Below are 19,905 nucleotides of genomic sequence, written 5' to 3'. Positions count from 1 at the left end.
TTTTCATAAGGAACCACCTTAATCAATGGCAAGTTAAATCAAGGTCACATTGACACTCCATACCTAAATCAGCATATCCTGCGTCCTTGAGTAGCCTATAGGCTGGTCACACAATTGGCAAAAATACTCTATATCAATAGTCTCAGTTATTTATCTAATCAGACAATGTCTTATTGATCATAACTGAAATGCAGGATCTGAAATCACGAAATTAACTGAAGTGAATGTAAGCAGATTTGCACAGGCCATGAGTTGGAAAACCTGCACCAAGGTCCCAGCTGCACCTGGGTTGACAATTGTGTATGATCAAACAATAGTAGGACTAGGCGAATAGGCCTGTGTCATTAGATATTTTGGCTGGATAGGCCTACTCACTGCATATTTGGCCCATATTTGAAATATGAGAGCTAGTAAATGAAATATTAAAGAGCGAGTGATGTCTAGCTGTAGGATAGACAATCTTAATAAGATGTCATACAATCAGGGTGTGGGTATTCTTCAAAAAGGGGACTTGTGTCATGTGGCGAACATTTCTGTTTCATAGTTGTTTTGACATGAAAAGGTCTGATGGCAAAATGCAATGGTCAGACTCTTTATTTAGATTTAAATCATAGTTAAAAGAGACCTGTGGAGGACATTTATTTATTTATTTGATTTTTATATTTAGAATGTCAACTGTGCTGACCATAAACTATATTTGTACCTGGCACCACACAGCACCAGGTGTAAAATAGGGCCCAGAGACTATTTTGCATGCATCCATCTCATCACACCTGGATGCAGCAGCAGTCTTACTACCTGCCTTAACCACAAAGCCATACACTGCTTCAGACTATTCAGAACTCGGCTTTCAGGCTTTTAAGGGATAATGTAACCTACAGAATGCCAGTCAGTGTCAGGAAAATAGTCCTAACTGGACGAACAGGACAGCAGGTTTACTAACATTACACAAGCTAAACTTGAATCAAACATTCTTTAGAACACAGCTGATCAACCACCTACTTTCACCCAATTCTGAATGTTTGTTTTGGTTTGAAGCCTGATGATTTTATGCTTTGTTTTGTTTTGCTTTTGTGAAGCTCTTTGTAAATACACAAATAAATAATAATAATTAATAAATAATCATAATAGGTTAAAAATAATAACAATTATAATTATAATAATATGTTTGTTCCTTGCCATTCCTTGCCTTTGAGTACTGCTTTTTCTTAGCGTGTTTAATACTTTCTAATTATTTGCAAATTTTCTGTATTTATTCTTATGCCTAGCCTAGTTCTACTTCCCTTCATTCTATTCTTCTGTTCTGTATTTTTATTATTTTTATGTTTTATTTGTCGAGTGTTGTACCATGAGAGCAAAGATTAACCGGAGTCAAATTTCTCGTTTGTTTACGCAAACCTGGCTGTGACCTTGCCACAGTGGTGCCCAATGCTCAGCACTGGGGCCCCTTTTCTTTGCTGTGTGCACCACCACATTGGGCCCAATCATCCACTCACATGGCTTTTCATATCACTGCTATGCAGATCCTCTATGATGTCTGGGTCTCGGGCTGTCTCTCTGACATATCTGCTTGAATGAGAAAACATCACCTACAGCTAAACCTCTCTGAGAATGAACTACGGGTCTTCCCAGTCAAGCAAACCATACATCATAACATCAACAACAAAACTGACACCTTCTCTCTTTCACCTACCAAGGTGGCAAGAAACGTAGGTGTCATGATTAATGACCAGCTAACCTTCTCTGACCTTCTCTGACCATCTGCCTCTGTCGCCCAGTTGTTCTGCTTCGCACTATTCAATATAAGGACAATCAGATTGTACCTTACCCAACACTCACCTCAGCTCTTACAGGCCATAGTTATCTCACGCCTTGACTACTACAATGATCTCCTCACAGGCCTGCCAACTTGTGCAGTAAAACTGTTACAGATGGACCAGAACGTTTTCAATCATCCAAAAAGGGTGCATGTTATACTCTATTGTTCATTGAGCTCCACTGGGTTCCCTTAGCCACCAGCATCAAATTGGATTCACTAATGCTTGCATGCAAAGTGATTGCTGGGTCTGCACCCCTAATTAAAGGGATAATCCGGAGTGAAATGCACTTTAGATCAATTTTTCGGACTATTGGGAGTACATACTTTGAGTTGACACCAAAATCATGTCATTCGGATGTATTTTGAGAAAGTTCGAGTTCACCGTTTTTAGCCAAAACTCGTTAGCCTGGAAGTGACCGGGGCAGGTCCTTTCGCCACTACAAAACGCAATTTTTATACCTCTTCTACTGTTCCAAACAACGCTACACTTACGTGGTAGTGAGTAGAGGGTCCCTAAAGCCAAACCGAAGTATCCCCACGTCTTTATGTGGTCGGATAGAGAGTCCAGAATGAATTTAATCGAGTCAGTACCTTCCGGAAATGTCGCTGTGGCAGCTGCGCAACGCTTCAACAACACTTTACTAACATTTCCGGAAAGGTACTGACTCGATTAAATTCAGTCGGGACTCTCTATCCGACCACATAAAGACGTGAGGATACTTCGGTTTGGCTTTAGGGACCCTCTACTCACTACCACGTAAGTGTAGCGTTGTTTGGAACAGTAGAAGAGGTATAAAAATAGCGTTTTGTAGTGGCGAAAGGACCTGCCCCGGTCACTTACAGGCTAACGAGTTTTGGCTAAAAACGGTGAACTCGAACTTTCTCAAAATACATCCGAATGACATGATTTTGGTGTCAACTCAACGTATGTACTCCCAATAGTCCGAAAAATTGATCTAAAGTGCATTTCACTCCGGATTATCCCTTTAAGGGCTCTCACTAAGGCTTTTTCTACCCCCTCAGTGACTGCACTCGTCCAAGGAACGTCATCTGACACTGCCACCCTCACACCCATACACCTATGGCGATCCAGTTTTTTCCCCCATCTGTGATCCCTGATGGTGGAGCGATCTGTCAAATCCCATCAGAGCAAGGGTGCCCCTCTCTGACTTAAAAAAAAAAACTCTAGGAGACACAACTCTTCCAAGAATTCCTCCTCTCCAAGCACTCCTGACAACCTTTACACACCTGATGCACACTTACCACTGTCTTCACTTACTTCCATACTCTACCTCCTTCCCTCTCTTCCCCATCTACTTCCTATTTAACCACTTTCCCTCCTACCATATTAGCACTTAACATATAAGCACCCCAATCCTCTAGTACTAGAATTGACAGATGCAGTGGTAATTCCTAGTCTGCTGTAGCACTGTAGCTTAAATGTTATTCTTTTTTTTTTTTTAAAGGTTATTTTTTGGGGCTTTTTATGCCTTTAATTGGACAGGACAGTAGAGAGAATGACAGGAAGCGAGTGGGAGAGAGAGCTGGGGTGGGATCCGGAAAGGACCACGGGGGCGGGAATCGAACCCGGGTCGCCGGCGCGCGGCGCAGGCGCCCCAGCCAGCTGCGCCACGGCTGGGGCCGCTTAAATGTTATTCTACTGCTGTAGCTCTGTAGCCTGACACCTTCCTACGTAATTCCGCTCAGTTTTCATTTCCCTTTAGTACGTCGTCTGGGTCTGCAGTATATTCGCGGGTTTTCTCAAGACAAAAATGTGCAGGTCTAATCAGCAAACAGAAGGAGTAGCTGAGAACGATGACGTTGTGGTCATGCGCTAGTTTGAGCATGTCACGTCACAATCAAACGTTAGCAATTGGTTATCGCATTCCAAGAGAAGTTCACGATTCGCAATGGAAAGTGGCCAGAATCTCTGTACATTATGAATGTTGAGAGTATGGTAGGACCAGGCTAGTAGCTCTGTAGCTTAACTATTGAAATGCTTAAATGTTATTCTATTGCTGTTACTTTGGATAAAAATGTGTCTGCCAAATGAAAAACTGTAAATGTATATCTATACAGTGTACCATATGTGTAAAACTGCCACACGTATGTCAACATGATGCCAGTGTGATGTCTTATCTGACCTGGGCCCATATTCACAAAGAATTTTAAGGCTAAAAGGTGATTTACACTCAACGTTCCCGACCTGTCGTGCAACAATGTAATGTTAAAATGCACCCAGTAGCGGAAATTTGGCGGCGAACAACCACAGGGTTTTTTTTTTTTTTTTTTAAATAACATCCTTTCCATGACAACAGCTGTCAGTTCGCATTGTAGTAGGCTGCACTGATGCACAGGACTGTTTGATTATAGTTAGGTGTCTTTCTGCAGGCATCAACCACATAGTCTACATTCAGGCATTTCATATAGCCTAGACCAGTGTTTCTCAACCTTTTTTCAGTCGCGGCACCCTTTACATGATTGAAAAATCTCAAGGCACCCCAAACTTTAAAAAAAAACAAAAAACTCATAGGTGCGCGCGCACACACACACACACACACACACACACACACACACACACACACACACACACACACACACACACACACACACACACACACACAGGAGTGTGACTTACACTGACTCAGTGAGAGACTTGGGCCTGCAAGGATGAATACAGCTGCTCTATTCTCGCAGGAAAGGATGACAGACACACACGTATAGCTCCTGGTCCACAGCTCTAGGGCGCTCTCTGTAGTACTTGAATCCGAACGTGATGTAGCATAATTGTCATTAGACTGACGTTTCTCAAGCCGTTTTCAGACAGACGTGTATTTTCGCAATGTTCACGCCACAGACTTTTTACTTTTTTTTTTTTTAGTGCTGTCTGAATTCTGATGTCCGTATATCTGCTACCGGAACTTTTCCTCCTGCTGACTTAATCATTTGGCCGTAATGTTGCCACCACAGCATGTGAATGCAATCGCGGAAAAATTCTGCACTTGTCAGTGATGATCGAGGGAAGTATTACGTGTATAAAGCGCCCTAATGCCACTTAACAGTTTTGCATCTTTCTAACACGCTGCGGGTAATGCAGCAAAGTCATAGCCTCCTCCATACTCCCGGTGTAAAAACTACAGTAGCCTACACTCTTCCGCATGCACAGTAGACAGCGCGGCCGCATTTGTCAATATCTGCCCAGCAAACCAAAGCCCTTGTTGACGGTCTCTACCTCCTTCACTGAATAACCACACGACGAAGAGAGGGTGATATTGAGGGCACAGGTTCAGATATTTTTTCAAAAACCTGGCCATGTTGCTAATTAACCGCTACACAATAACGCTATGACTTGACAACTCATCAGATATCGCACGCAGTAAACAAAAGTAACCAATTTATAGACGTCATACAGGCTACGGCTTGCAGCTTCAGGGTTAGAAAAAAATATCTATTTTCTCTGATGTGTGGCCGCAATTTACTTATCTGCGTGATAAAGCTAGAGGAAAGATTCCGAAATTATGCTTTTTTTTTTTTTTTTTTTTATTTGATTAGCCTAGTGTCAGACACGTTTCTGCGGCACCCCTGAGGAGGCCACACGGCACCCCAGGGTGCCACGGCACCCCGGTTGAGAAACACTGGCCTAGACCACATCTTAAAAAAACAAAGAAACATTAATTTAGATAAAAACGGCAAGCCAAACTATACAGAAATGTATAGTCTGGGGTCGGACCATTCACAGAGCTGAAGCCTGTGGGTGGGATGAACAGTTGTCTTTCAAACTGCCTCTGCACGTAATAGGCCAGCATTTGTGACCAATCGTAGCCGGTCGGCAAAACAGCAAATACATCCTTCTTTAAAACTTGAGAAACTTTAAGACTTGAGTGCTTCTATCTGCTCAACCTTCAAAGAAAAGCCCAAGACTAACTCTTCCAAAGCCAATTCAAGCGAGCGCGCTTCGTTAGCCTCATCCATCTTTCGTTTTTCTCTATGGTTGTGCAATACGGTCTCACACCCAACTCGTCGAACGAGGACGCATGGTCCAGCCCCCTGGCATCAATATCGGAAGCCGAAGGTGAGCTAAGGCGGGCTCAAGGACTCTGTACACAGACAGAGCGTTCTGATTGGACCTACTGACTTGGTGTCGAACGCAGGCTTGGCCTTAACGGTGCGACCCTAGACCATCCCGCTAGGCAAAACATATTTTTTGCCGCTAGGGTGCGTCTAGATTTCTAGGCTAAAGCATTCCAGCAAAACCTGCTAAAACCTTAAAATCTCTTTCCACTTAGGGAGATTACACAAACTCGTCTCATCAGCTAGAAACTAGATGGTAATGTCCCCCAGTGGTGAAGAGCACCAAGCAAAGTCTGAACGCACAGAACGAAGTTGCTACTAGCCTGGCGCCGCCTGACTACGCACTTCCACTCAATTTAATTTGTCTTCATACTCTGACTGGTATAGCTTGATCCAGCTTTGTTTACTCTGGCAAGTGCATCACCGCCCAATCAGTGAACAGAGGGCGTTCCCAAGAGCCTATCATTATTGTTGTGTCCCCCGTGGTCATCATACGTCATTACCAAATGTTAGCGATTGAACTCCAATGAATTCAAACTTCAGAGCGTCCACAAACCAGGAAATAAACCTATGCCAATGGATCTAGGCCAGACTCTCTGCGAAGAAGAGTCTGATCTCCAGGCTAAGTTGATACTGCCATTAACTTTAATGAATGCTCTGCAAGAATGGAAATGTGTAAAGTAGGTAGCAATAGCCCTTTCACAACAGCGACACCAAGGTTCAGGAGAATACTGCAAACGGCTAAATGCTCAGAAAAGCCTATTCTGATTTCCTTTTTTTTTGTTTGCTTTTTTTCAGAAATGCACTTCAAACAAACAGCATTAAGAGGAATAGTGTGGAACAATGTCTCGAATCTTTATGTCAACTGAAGGCCAGATAACATCATCTTGTCTTACCCATCATATTTTTTCCTGGGAGTTTTTTGTAAAAAAAAAAATTCTTTTCAAATTGAACTATACATATTTACATTCAAGAGTATGTTACCTGTTAGTATCTGTAATTGGTGACATTAGTATAGAGTGTGCACACTTTTACATTCTACTGAATGTTCTGTATGGATATGTTTTATGAAGTCATGAAATCTCACTCTGTCTGGAGGTCTTCTGGTCCTGTTTTTTTTTCTTTTCTGTGCAGAGAGGAAAATATGTTATTTATCACATGCTCACAACTAAATATCATACAGTATGTAAAATATTTCTAAAAATGCCTCAATCGATTAAACATCACAATATAGAAATATACATGAATAAGAGATCCAAATGGATAAAAGTGCCTTGTCATATTAAACTGATGAGTGGTCATAGGTAATCGACCGACCAAATGTGATCTGTATAAACTGAAGTTTGCCTACAAAAAGGACCCAAAAGTTGCTCTTTTTGCCAATATATGGAAATCCAGGTGCTAATTGAAGGTGCTATATATACCAAGCTGCCGTGTTAACATACTGAAGATCACCCGATCGAAGGCAGAGGACAAAGTGTGTAAAGCAACAAGTCTGAATTTCAAGCTTCTTAATCCCCATGAGAGTTAACAGGTGCAAAAATCCTCATGCTATTTCCCCCTAAAAAAAAAAAAATCGTAAGATACCACATCTCCTTTTATGGGAAAAGCTGGCAGCTGTACCATGTAAAGCTGCCAGCTTGTGCCATGTTCTTAACATCTTTCACACGTATGTGTTCAGCACTTCATAGATAATGAGGCTTTCAGTAGTGGTAATCTTTGAATTAATCTTAGAACTTCGTACTGATGCTATATTCATATTTTATGTTGATGTACTGAAAAGCAGCACACTGCCATAAGCAGGCAGATTCACTAAACCTTATATTTCTTTGCGTAACCCATTCCTTCCTGTATTTTGAACGTCATCATCATCTGCCAGTAGGGGGGATTATCAACAAAAAAGGGCCTAATCGTTACGCGTCGGATAGAAGCACCAAACTTGGTACATACACTCTTTATGATGTATCTCATCATATCAGAAGGGGTGCCCCAAATTTCTGGTTCATTAAGGTCATTTTTTAAGGGAAAATCCAAGATGGCTGCCAGAAACGGCCTTAGGATAATAAAACATTGCATAGTTTGGGCATCTTGATTTATTCTGCTACTTTATCATTTCACATTTAATATATAGAGATGGTTAACAAATAATATATGCAAGATAACCCATGTAAACAATCTTACATGTCTATTATACAACTTTAAAGTGGAAAAAACAGGCTTAAAACGGTCAGAATGGCATGACTCCCCCAGTGAATCCTCACCTGAGTAGTTAATTATTCATTTATGCATAACATTAATATTCTTAAAAACTTTTGGAAGAATCACTGAATCATTTTCAAGACAGTTTATTGTTTAATTGTCCACATGAGCAGAGATCTAGCCCTAAATAGGAACACAACTCCTGTTATGCTAGCGTTAGCATTAGCATTAGCCAATGTAGACCCACCAGCTGGGTTGAGTTAAAGCTGGGCAAACAAAGGTATTCCTAGGCTAATTGTGTCCCTGTGATCACTTGGGGTCTTTGTTTGCGTATTTGTGCCCTTTTGATCTTCCTGGGGGGTATTGTCGTATTCTTTCGGGCATAATGTTATAGGAACTATGAAATTTAGATTTGTACTACAGTAATGGTAGCCAGCTAGTATTAAGGTGTGTAAAATGTACATTGAGTACGGCTGTGTCTCATTACACTTACTTCCGTCAGTACATTGCTAATGTGCACTGACCACTCACTGCCGTAGTGCTCACTTTTGATGGTTAGTACTGTCCCAAAAGGGGCCTTCCCCAAACTTCCCACAAAGGTGGGAGCATGCAACATTCTAAAATCTCTTGGTTAAATGCTGAAGCATTCAAAGTTCCTTTCACTGGAACTAAGGGACCAAGCCCTGTGCACCAGTGCACAAAGCAAGGTCCATAAAGGCATTGATGACAGAGATTGGTGTGGATGAACTTGACTGGCCTGCACAGAGTCCTGACCTCAACCCAATAGAACACCTTTGGGATGAATTAGATGGACTGAGAGGCAGTCTACTCATCCAACATCAGTGTGTGACCTCACAAATGTGCTTCTGAAAGAATGGTAAAAAAAACATCCCATAAACACACTGTGGAAAGTCTTCCCTGAAGCTGTTATAGCTGCAAAGGGTGGACCGACATCATATTAAACCCTATGGATTAAGAATGGGTTGTGACTGAAATTCATATGTGAGTCAAGGCAGGTGACCAAATACTTTTGGCAATTAGTGTACAGTACTTAGGTTGCTTTTGGTATAGGGCAAAACTTTCAGGAAAAATACACATCAATAGTGTTTTCAAAACCTTGAGGAAAAGAGCAAGTTTGGCTCTCCCAGGTTTTCTCTCTTTTTCAGGTTGTGATACAACCTTTAGGGCAAAAAGTCAGCATGGGCTGCATGGAAATAATATCCAGACAAGACAACCAATCTTGAAAAATTCAATGATCTCAGGAAGGATTTGTTTTCTCAAAAATGTCTCTCAATGGAAAATACCCCTACCACACAGGCTGCACTGATCCAGCATTCAAATAGTGCAGTGTACCAAGCTAGCATTTGGTCCAAAGGTCTGCAAGCTATCCAGTCAGTGTTTTCTCCTGAAAAATATGGATGGACTAAATTAGATGATTCTTGGACACCTTTATGGACACTTTTACCAGAGGCAGCGAAAGTATGTAGAGAACTTCTTAATGTGACAGCAAAGCTGAGCCTCTCTGCCGAGTGCCGATGCCAGGATGCCAGGATGCTGGGTTGCCTTGCACAGCATTATGCCAATGTGCTGGAGCATGTGAATAGATGAAAATATGCAGTATGTAGGCTATGACTAATGTACTACTGTAATCTAGTGTGGTGTCATACAAAGTTACAGGGGACATGTGTGCATAATTTTATGATTTTATGAGATCTGCCTGAGGTGCTTCTCTGTGTTTACAGTATCCTTGAGATAGTTAGTGGATATATAGGTAGCCATAGTGTATTTCTTTTCATAATTTATTTTCTTTTAAGACAGTTCTTCTTACCCTAGATAACCCTAGATATTTGGGGGCATTCCTTCTAGGATGTCTTAGGATCACCCAAGGAACATACCCAATTTCAAGCTTTTTAGAGGTTGTTTAGATGGTCTTTGAATTAGCTGCCAATTATGTGGCGGGCACGACCTTAGCGCAACCTTTTTCAATTTCTTTAAAAACTCACTACCTGTTAAGGGATAGTTTTGGGCACCCCTTCTAGGATGTCTTAGGGCTAATTTGTCTTTTTATCTATCCTTCCTTCCTTCCTTCCTCGGTTCTCCGGCTTATTCCCACTGATCTATAAAGAACACTAGATAGACTATCCCATTGTTGCTGCCCCATCATTCTTTATCTAGGAAGGAAGGAAGGGAGGATATAAAAAGATGAATGAGAAGAGCCTTTAGGATCATCCAAGGAACACCAAATTTCAAGTTTATTAGACGTTATTTAAGTGCCATTTGAAATAGCTGACAATTTTGTGGCGAGCAGCACTGCCTTTTTCAATTTCTTTAAAAACTCACTTCCTGTTAGAGACATACTGGACACTCCTTCTAGGATGTCTTAGGATCACCCAATGAACATATACCAACTTTCAGGCTTTTTAGGGGTTGTTTAGATGGTCTTTGAACTAGCTGCCAATTTTGTGGCGGGCAGTACAGCCTTTTCCAATAGTTTTTGAATCAGCTATCAATTGTATTGGCGGCCATTTTGAATTTCTTCAAAATCTCACTTCCTGTTTGAGATAGTTTTGGGCACCCTTTCTGGGATGTCTTAGGATCACCCAAGGAACATGTATACCAAATTTCAAGCATTTTAGGGGTTGTTTAGGCAGTCTTTGAAGGAGCTGCCAATTTTGTGGCAGGAAGCGCAGTATTTTTTTGTTTTTTTTCAAAAACCTCACTTCCTGTTTGAGAATTTTGGTGTAATCTTCCAGGATGACTTAGGATCACCCAATGAACATATACACCAAATTTCAAGCTTTTAGGAGGTTGTATAGGTAGTTTTTGAATCAGCTATCAATTGTATTGGCGGCCATATTGAATTTCTCCAAAATCTCACTTCCTGTTTGAGATATATTTGGGCACCCCTTCTGGGATGTCTTAGCATCACCCAAGGAACATGTATACCAAATTTCAAGCATTTTAGAGGTTGTTTAGGCAGTCTTTGAAGGAGCTGCCAATTTTGTGGCAGGAAGCGCAGTATTTTTTAGTTTTTTTCAAAAACCTCACTTCCTGTTTGAGAATTTTGGTGTAATCTTCCAGGATGACTTAGGATCGCCCAATGAACATATACACCAAATTTCAAGCTTTTAGGAGGTTGTATAGGTAGTTTTTGAATCAGATCTCATCTGTATTGGCGGCCATTTTGAATTTCTCCAAAATCTCACTTCCTGTTTGAGATATTTTTGGGCACCCCTTCTAGGATGTCTTAGGATCACCCAAGGAACATATGTACCAAATTTCATGCTTCTATCCGCCGCGTAACGATTTTTCACATAATCTCCCCTACTTATATGGAGAGTTACACCTACAGTAGGGCATACGTATATTTTGAACACCAACCTGTGTTTCTTTGGTGTGTGCAGGGGCTTATTAATGCAAGATGTAATACATTAAGAAGCAAACAAGTCATCCGCCCTAATTACTATACTTTTTAGTGAGAGTAGTGGACAACCTGTGGTTCTCTTGCCATTCATCTGCCATGATGATACCCATTCATTTCCTATGGCATTATAGATGGTTGTCATATTGGAAAGGAGTTGTGTCTGTTGGAGCTGGAGCAGCATTTCTCAAACTTGTTTGTCCTGAGGCCAAGTCATGTCAGACTTTAGGGTCATAAGGTATTCTGCTATTGCACTGCACTTCTATTTAAAACATGAACGTGATTTACTATAAAATGTTGAATTTTAGTTTAGACCCCTGAAAGGAGGATAGGGTAGACACAGTTTTCTGTGAATATCTCGAGAATCATAGGGCCTAGGAGGATCACATTTGTTTTGTATGTTGGTCTTAAGGGGCCATGTCAGCCCATTCCATGACCACTGATTTTATGTATCTAGTCAAAAATGAAAAAGGAAAAATGAGGCATTGTAATCACAGGTATCTTTGATTGACAGGTTCTAAACTGCCCAAAATTTGTAGTGTATAGGATCATTATGACACCCTCTGAATGTATGCCACGTTTTTGTGCAATTTGGTTCATGGGGGACCATACAATAAATCAATATCACATCAATATCACATTTAGTGACTGTACACTACGCACATGCATGCACACACACATAAAGATACATGCACACATGCAGGCACACACACACACATGTAAACACACAGTAAATGTACTGCATTTAGCTCTTTTCTCGGCTTCTGCAAGCCCCAAAGCTTATGCCTCACATTCGCCCATTCACACACCGACGGCAGACCACCAACCTGCTCATCGGGAGAACTGGGGTTAGGTGTCTTGCTCAAAGACACTTCGATAAGAGTGAGGTCTGGAGGAGTTGGGCACATACACAGACACAGACACAGACACACACACACACACACACACACACACATGCAGGCACAGTAGATAGGCAGGCATGCATACACACACACTTGCACGCGTACACACATTAACACGTACACATGCGCAAACACATCCACATGCACACACACACCATTACCCACACAAACACACACTCACAAGTGAACACACACACACAGACACATAAGACACACACAAATGCAGGCAAGCAGACACACACACACACACACACACGAAGCGAAAACTCACAGACAGGGAAGCACAAAAGCAAGTGCACACATAGGAGTAGGAGATGGAAACAAATTGACAATTGTATTTATTTGATTTATTTTTGCGGAGAGAATGAGCAGGACTGAGCGGCGGTTATATTTTGTACTGCTTTGCAGTACATCTAGTTTATCTATCTATCTCTCAGTCTCATGGAGTGCATCTACTCACCAGCACATACCTCATCAGACAATCACTCGAAACCAGTCGCTTTTGGTAAAATTTACTAAATTAAGTTATTGTGCTCGAGGAACGACCATAAACTAAGCTTTCCAACAATATGTATATCGAGGGTATTTGAAAAACTATCGCCAAGATAACCGCATTTAAAGTTGACATGGAAGGAGAAATTCTCCTTTTTAAGCTGCATGGACAACGGGAATGACCGCTAATGTGCTGAATCTTCCAAACTTATGTTTTTCCGTGAAATTTGTTCACGATATGAAAGTGTAGACTGTATGCTATACGTATCATGGATTTTCTCAATATAGCATCAAGCGCAAAACGGTTTTGCCTTGCAGGGTCACAAATTATGAATTAATGCATGAATTTGTGATAATCCATGTACCCTAACCAAAACCTTTGTTAACCTTTTGAGATTAAGGAGTACTCTCAGCGACAAAGAAAATTCTTTATGAATATGGGTTCAGAATTCATAGGCTAAGAGTTATCTAATTCTGTGGCCCTGTGCCCATACAGTTGCTAGGAAAATAGTTTGGGCATTATCTTCAAATTAATTTGAACAGTATATGGTTATGTGAAGACAGATTTTGTCAATGATCCAGGACATGCATTATACAGTGAAATTGCAAAATATGTTTTTAAGTTCATGACCCATTCAGAGCACACATGAAACACAGCATATTTCATTTACATATAATACACTTTGTTCCATTATTTGCAAAGTGTAATGGCAAATCACTGGCAAACACATTTGCCACGAACGGCAAATGTGTTTGCCTCTAGAAGCCAACATTAGCAAACTTCTGTCAATATTTTCTAGTGAACTCATTTGTTTCCCACACGCTTACTGCAAATCTCTCACAAACATTTGGTTTAGTAAGGGCACGACTACAAAGCGACTTACAATACACAGTATAAACACTATATGATATTTGCAAGTGGCCAGATCATCGGATAGGCTGTCTTTGCTGGATTACTTAAGCTAACCAGCGGTGGGGCTTGGTTAATACTTGGATGGGTTGCTGCTGGGAGTGGTGTTGGTGGGTGGCCAGTAGGTGGCAACCTCCCCTCTGGCAAGTGACGGGAACAGTGTGCTGCAGGAGATGCGTCCTTCGGATGAGACCTTAAACCGAAGGCCTAACTCATAGTGGCAATTAAAGATCCCATGGCACTTATTGAAACAGTAGGGGGTTCCCCAGTGTTCTGGCTAAAACAACAAAATGCCACAAAAACAACCTCTCCCTGAACAATGTCCTAAAAAAGACAACATTCTAAAGGCCTTTTCTAATGTGCCGTCATACTAATATCAGGAAGAACTTCTTAAATGTGTCATTCATAACTGTAGTCTATAAATCAATGGCATAATTACACAATTTTTTTACTGATTGCCAAATTCTGCTGAACTGCTCTGGCCTGGGAGAACCCAGGCAACCTTGTTAGCAAATCTTCATTTGCTCTGCAGGTCAGTTTGGTAAGGAGGCCTTTGACAGCCATTTCCAATGTTCAAAAAACCCAGGCACCAATCCCAGTCACTTATCGGGCAAGGGGTGGGGTTTTATATGAGCAGTGCATTCAACTCAATCAATGGCTGCGCTGATGGTGACAGGGTTACACAGATATGCACATTTTCTTTGGAATTGAGTGAAAAACTGCACTTACAAAAACAATTTGATTGCTGCACTTCTGAATTGATTTGGTAAGAGCTTAACCGATTTCCGATTTTTTCGAAGTTTAAGTAAGTCACTGCTGGTTATGTCCCTGGAATTCTTAAGTCAACGAAGTCTCAACTGAGATTTGAAAAGCAATCTGGTGCTAATTAGGCCAGAACTGCTCCATACCAGGGAAAATCAGAAATCAGATATGACACATTGGGCTCTATTGTGCATCTGGCACAGGGAGGCGCTGAAGTTTAAGTTAGTTTCACGTTGCCTATGAGTTCAAATAATAGACGAGTGCAGACACATGCAGGCTACAAACAGGCTTTAGTAAAACAAGGTTTAGTGGAATCCCTGTTCCATAGGGACTCATATGCAAGCAGATTCATTCAAATGCACTACAGACTATCAAAATTCCAAGGCGCTGTTTGAAGTTGCACTGCTTGCTGTTAAAGGAAATATCAGCTGTCGTTTTTATTAATTGAAAGGCTGTTACGCCCAAAATACACCCATGATTGATTAAGAAACATACAGTAAGAACCCTTTTGCGCCAAGCACCCAATGTTTGGCCACTCGTGCCATTAAATGAGTGAATATGGACTGGCTACGCCTTATATCTTGAATTTCCCCTTGGGGATCAATAAAGTATCTATCTATCTATCTATATGACCATTGTTGTCTCTCTGCATTGTGATTATCTGAGTGCAACAGTGTAAATTGTCTACCTTAATAGAAGTGATTGCTCTTGCAAAGGTAACTACAAATAAGTGGTAATGTTACAGACAGTAACAGAAATGGAAGAGATCTACTTGACACATGTGTAAGGTAACTCTTACTTGATGTAGTATGGCACATTGCTTGGTGAAACTTGTTGTTGGAAAGAGGCTAGAAAGAATGGGAGAAAGCAAGTCAAAATGCATACAGACAGTATTTATATTTCATGAATCCATCCAAGTTATAATCCATTTTTCATAATTTTAACTTAATTTATCGTAGAATATTTGGGGACTACAGCAGCTGATTGATTCAGATCAAATTGTGTTTATGTTGTCATCATTTGCCCACTAGCAAGGTTGGGTCAGATTACTATGAAATGTAATCCATTATTAACTATAGATTATATGGTATTTCTAGCATTCAGTAACATAATCAATAGGATTACCATCACATGTAATGTGATTTGATTACTTTAGGGTTACACATTCTTATTTTCCACAGTGTTTAATTCAGATGTGTTCAGTCCTTGGCGATATTGGCAAGTACCGATTTTTTTTTTTTTTAATGAAACGGGTCTATGGGTCGACGTTGATGGCTCCTCCATCCCACTCTCACTCGTGCTACACTATATTGGGTCACTTGCTTTGACTCACATATGAACTTAAAGGAACATGCCACCCCCAGGTGAAATTGGGTCACTCCCCGCAGTCCCTAGAGTTGGATGAGTGAGCCAAAGCGTTTTGTAGCTGACCCAGGCACTGTCCTAATCTAGAAACGGCCCGTTAGCCTTAGCTTAGCATAGCCGCTGTATTCCAAAGTGTCCAGCTAGCATGTCGTTGCAAAAGTGAATCAAATAAATCAAGATTTTTTATAATTATTTCTCGTAACCTGTACATTCACATCGAGTGCAAATACCAATGCAAATTCACACAAAGGTATTTACCAGACCAATTTAGATTTGGAACTATTTTCGGGCATAACACCGGCAAAGCACCGCTGCCAGGCGCAAAGACACCACGCAGCACTGAAAACCCCCAAGTCACCCAATTTCACCTGGGGGAGGCGTGTTCCTTTAAGTGACATCCCATTCTTAATCCATAGGGTTTAAAGGAGAATTCCGGTGTGATATTGACTTAAAGTGTGTTGAAATATGATACCGAGTGTGAGCGATTGTCTCAGAGCTGATCTCGACCTGTCAGCTGTTCTCCGAAACCCGGCGGTAGCTCAGCAATTAGTAAACCAGGTTTTTAACGTTTGTGCCTCGGGCATCGAACTGCCGTGCAAATAAATCACTGTTTTACACCATTAATGAGGCTCAAAGTAGCTCCACACTTTATTGGTAGACTTCTGAGGGCCCTGACATTTAAAACGAAACATCGAGAACTTTGAAAAAGCACTGGTTGTTTACTTACATGACTGTTTATTCAGGCAGTCACTTTCGAAAGCTTAGCGGTAGCAGCCATCTTGAATCTAGTCACGTGACTGATTCGTGACTGGTTCACGTAATCGCTATGTCTATGCGTGCACTAGTCATGAATCAGTCACGTGACTAAATTCAAGATGGCTGCGACCGGTAAACTTTCGAAAGTGACTACCTGAATAAACAGTCATGTAAGTAAACAACCAGTGCTTTTTCAAAGTTCTCGATGTCTCGTTTTAAATGTCAGGGCCCTCAGAAGTCTACCAATAAAGTGTGGAGCTACTTTGAGCCTCATTAATGGTGTAAAACAGTGATTTATTTGCACGGCAGTTCGATGCCCGAGGCACAAACGTTAAAAACCTGGTTTACTAATTGCTGAGCTACCGCCGGGTTTCGGAGAACAGCTGACAGGTCGAGATCAGCTCTGAGACAATCGCTCACACTCGGTATCATATTTCAACACACTTTAAGTCAATATCACACCGGAAATTCTCCTTTAATATGACGTTGGTCCACCCTTTACAGCTATAACAGCTTCAACTCTTCTGGGAAGGCCAGGACAGGAAGGGGCCATCTCCGAGCTGAGCTTGGTCCCTTAGTTCCAGTGAAAGGAACTCTGAATGCATTAACCAAGAGATTTTGGACAATTCCATGCTCCCAACTTGGTGGGAACAGTTTGGGGATGGCCCCTTCCTGTTCCAACATAACTGTGCACCAGTGCACAAGGTCCATAAAGACTTTTGATGTGGATGAACTTGACTGGCCTGCAGAGTCCTGACCTCAACCCGATAGAACACCTTTGGGATGAATTTGAGCAGAGACCTAGAGCCAGTGTCCTAGAACATCAGTGTGTGACCTCACAAATGAGCTTCTGAAAGAATGGTGAAACATTCCCATAAATACACTCCTAAACCTTGTGGAAAGCCTTCCCAGAAGAGTTGAAGCTGATATAACTGCAAAGGGTGGACCAACGTTGTATCAAACCCTATGGATTTAGAATGGGATGTGACTGAAGTTCATATGTGAGTCAAAGCAGGTGAGCAAACACTTTTGGCAATTTAGTGTATATTGCTTAAATAGCAGCCAGACAATTCAAAATACAGACATCAACAGATACAAAATACTGATGTCACAAATACGACATGGCACAGCCAAGTCAAACAGTGATCAATAGTTCAATAAAATCATAATTTGAGACGGAAGCCACAAATTTGGAAAGATGGAATCACAGATGGACCCAGATGGAAGCCCCCTTTTATCTTAGTAGGCTGATAACTCCTCTGGAAATGTAAAAGAATTATGCTAATGCATGATGAGCGTGGTGGTAGCGGCAGCACTGACTCCAACTCCAGTGTAAGAATGAACGTATGGTGGTAAATGTGGCGGCTGTTTGTAACTCCAAAAGAGGAAAAAAATCTAATTGAGATAGCCAGTGATCCTTGTTAATTTTCACAGCAAGAGAATCTAGGATGCCAGGAAATTGAACAATTATAAGATAATTATTACTCTATTTTGCAGAGTGAACACATCTTACTACAAATACATTTATTACTAAATCATATGACACCTTAGGCTGGGTGAACCCTGCCTGAACTTTCGGGGAATTTGAATTTCGCCCGGCAGCTCAGGCTGGAAACCAGCAGATCTTTTTCCTCTGTTCACTGCCAGACCCTTTGGCTCCAATCAGAAACGGCCATACTCTAGTCTTGGCACGCTATTGGCCGGTGAAGTGACGAAAACGAAACTTAAGCGACGCTAAGTGCAGTAGTAACAAAGCGCAGCCTCGCCAGACTAATGTTCAATCTTAAAAGATTGAGCTCAGTATGGTGAAAACCAGACTAATGACACCTGCCATTTGTCGCTTGGAAATAATATTCACGACTGTTGCGCTTTCCAAAGTGAAAGTAATTTTCTCCACATATCCAACTGAAGCCATGAAATGTATCAACATAAAAGGCTACTGTACGCTACCAGTGGTTAAAGTGGGATTTGGCAGGTGGAGGAACTCTCAAATCCAGTGTCAGTGCAGTGGGGGAAAATGACTCACGGTCAATATATATCATTATATGAGTATCAGACTTAATGTAAGGAATTGTGTTTAATAAATTTGAATAGTTTGGAACTGGGTCCCAGGCTGATTTATTGATTTGATATTCAATTGACAATCCAAAATCAAAAAAGAAAAAAATCATAGCAATTATTCACTATTTGTTCATGAATATGATACAAACAAACAAATAAAGCTGTGTTTTTCAGAAGTAGAACATTTAAAAAACTGTAAAAACTGATTCATTTTCTTATTTTACCGATTTCTTTCACCAGAAAATTATTTACTGACTTCCACTGCAAGCTGAACAAAGTTGTAGCCCACTTTCTTTTGATCAATGTGCTAGTTTCCCTGTCATGTCATAGGCTACTCTCGTCTCGTTGACTGTGGTTGTAATCTAACCAGAAGTTACTTGGCTGCCTTCTAATGACGCTGTTAGATCTATAGAGCATCTACTTTTTGTGCAATAACATGGGCTGATACTACATAGGCTTATACTACATAGGTTGGTCATTACCTCTATAACCATGGGGCAATGCTTTGGACGAACATGATGTTCACAAAAACCGAAACAGGCATTTTCAACAACGAAACATAGTCTGCCATCGTTGGAAGAAGTAGCCCTATTTGTCTACTTTTGATCTGATCAAAAGTCTGAGAAACAAAACGTTCATAAACAAACATTTTTTTCATTATTTGAACTTTGGATTTTGGATTTTCAGTTGAATATCAAATTAACAAATCATACACGGACCAATCCCGGTCAACTTGGAATTGAGTTAGAATGTTTTGAATTCTAACTCGTTTGCGCTAATGTGTAAATTATCCTCAATGAAAATGTTGACTCTTTGTGCACTTCCAAATTCAGTCATACTATTATATTGACATGCTATTACAACAGATATGCATTTAGGGAGAAACTTACAATGCACAAGATGCAGAGAATTAGCAGCAAAGTCCCTCTGTGCATCGGTGAGCTGAGTCAGATGATCTTCTATAGATATCTAGAAGAAAGAGTATTATGTGAGACATGCTACCGAGCTGTAAACAAAACTGAAATTGACACTGGAACAAAAGTCTTAGGCCACCTTACAAAAACCAAATGGCTTCATCATCAGTTTCCCCCTTGTGAAATTGGCCACTGTCACCACTGTTTCACAATCCTTTTTATACCCTTTCTTA

General features: G+C 41.0%; 1 protein-coding gene across 1 annotated transcript in view; it reads right to left on the bottom strand.

Moving 5' to 3' along the window:
• Positions 1–19,905, bottom strand: part of dmd (dystrophin) — a 168,529-nt gene that overhangs the window by 51,288 nt on the left and 97,336 nt on the right. Inside the window, exons 60-62 of the mRNA XM_062517487.1 lie at positions 19,649–19,727; positions 15,376–15,424; positions 6,978–7,016 (exon numbers count right to left, since the gene is read on the bottom strand). Coding sequence (XP_062373471.1) covers positions 6,978–7,016; positions 15,376–15,424; positions 19,649–19,727 — 167 coding nt within the window. The remainder of the gene's footprint in view (positions 1–6,977; positions 7,017–15,375; positions 15,425–19,648; positions 19,728–19,905) is intronic.

Source organism: Sardina pilchardus, chromosome 17 (assembly GCF_963854185.1).
Source record: "Sardina pilchardus chromosome 17, fSarPil1.1, whole genome shotgun sequence".
NCBI classification, from domain to species: Eukaryota; Metazoa; Chordata; class Actinopteri; order Clupeiformes; family Clupeidae; genus Sardina; species Sardina pilchardus.
The sequence above is the reverse complement of the archived record's forward strand: the minus strand, read 5'-3'. Positions and strand labels throughout refer to the sequence as shown.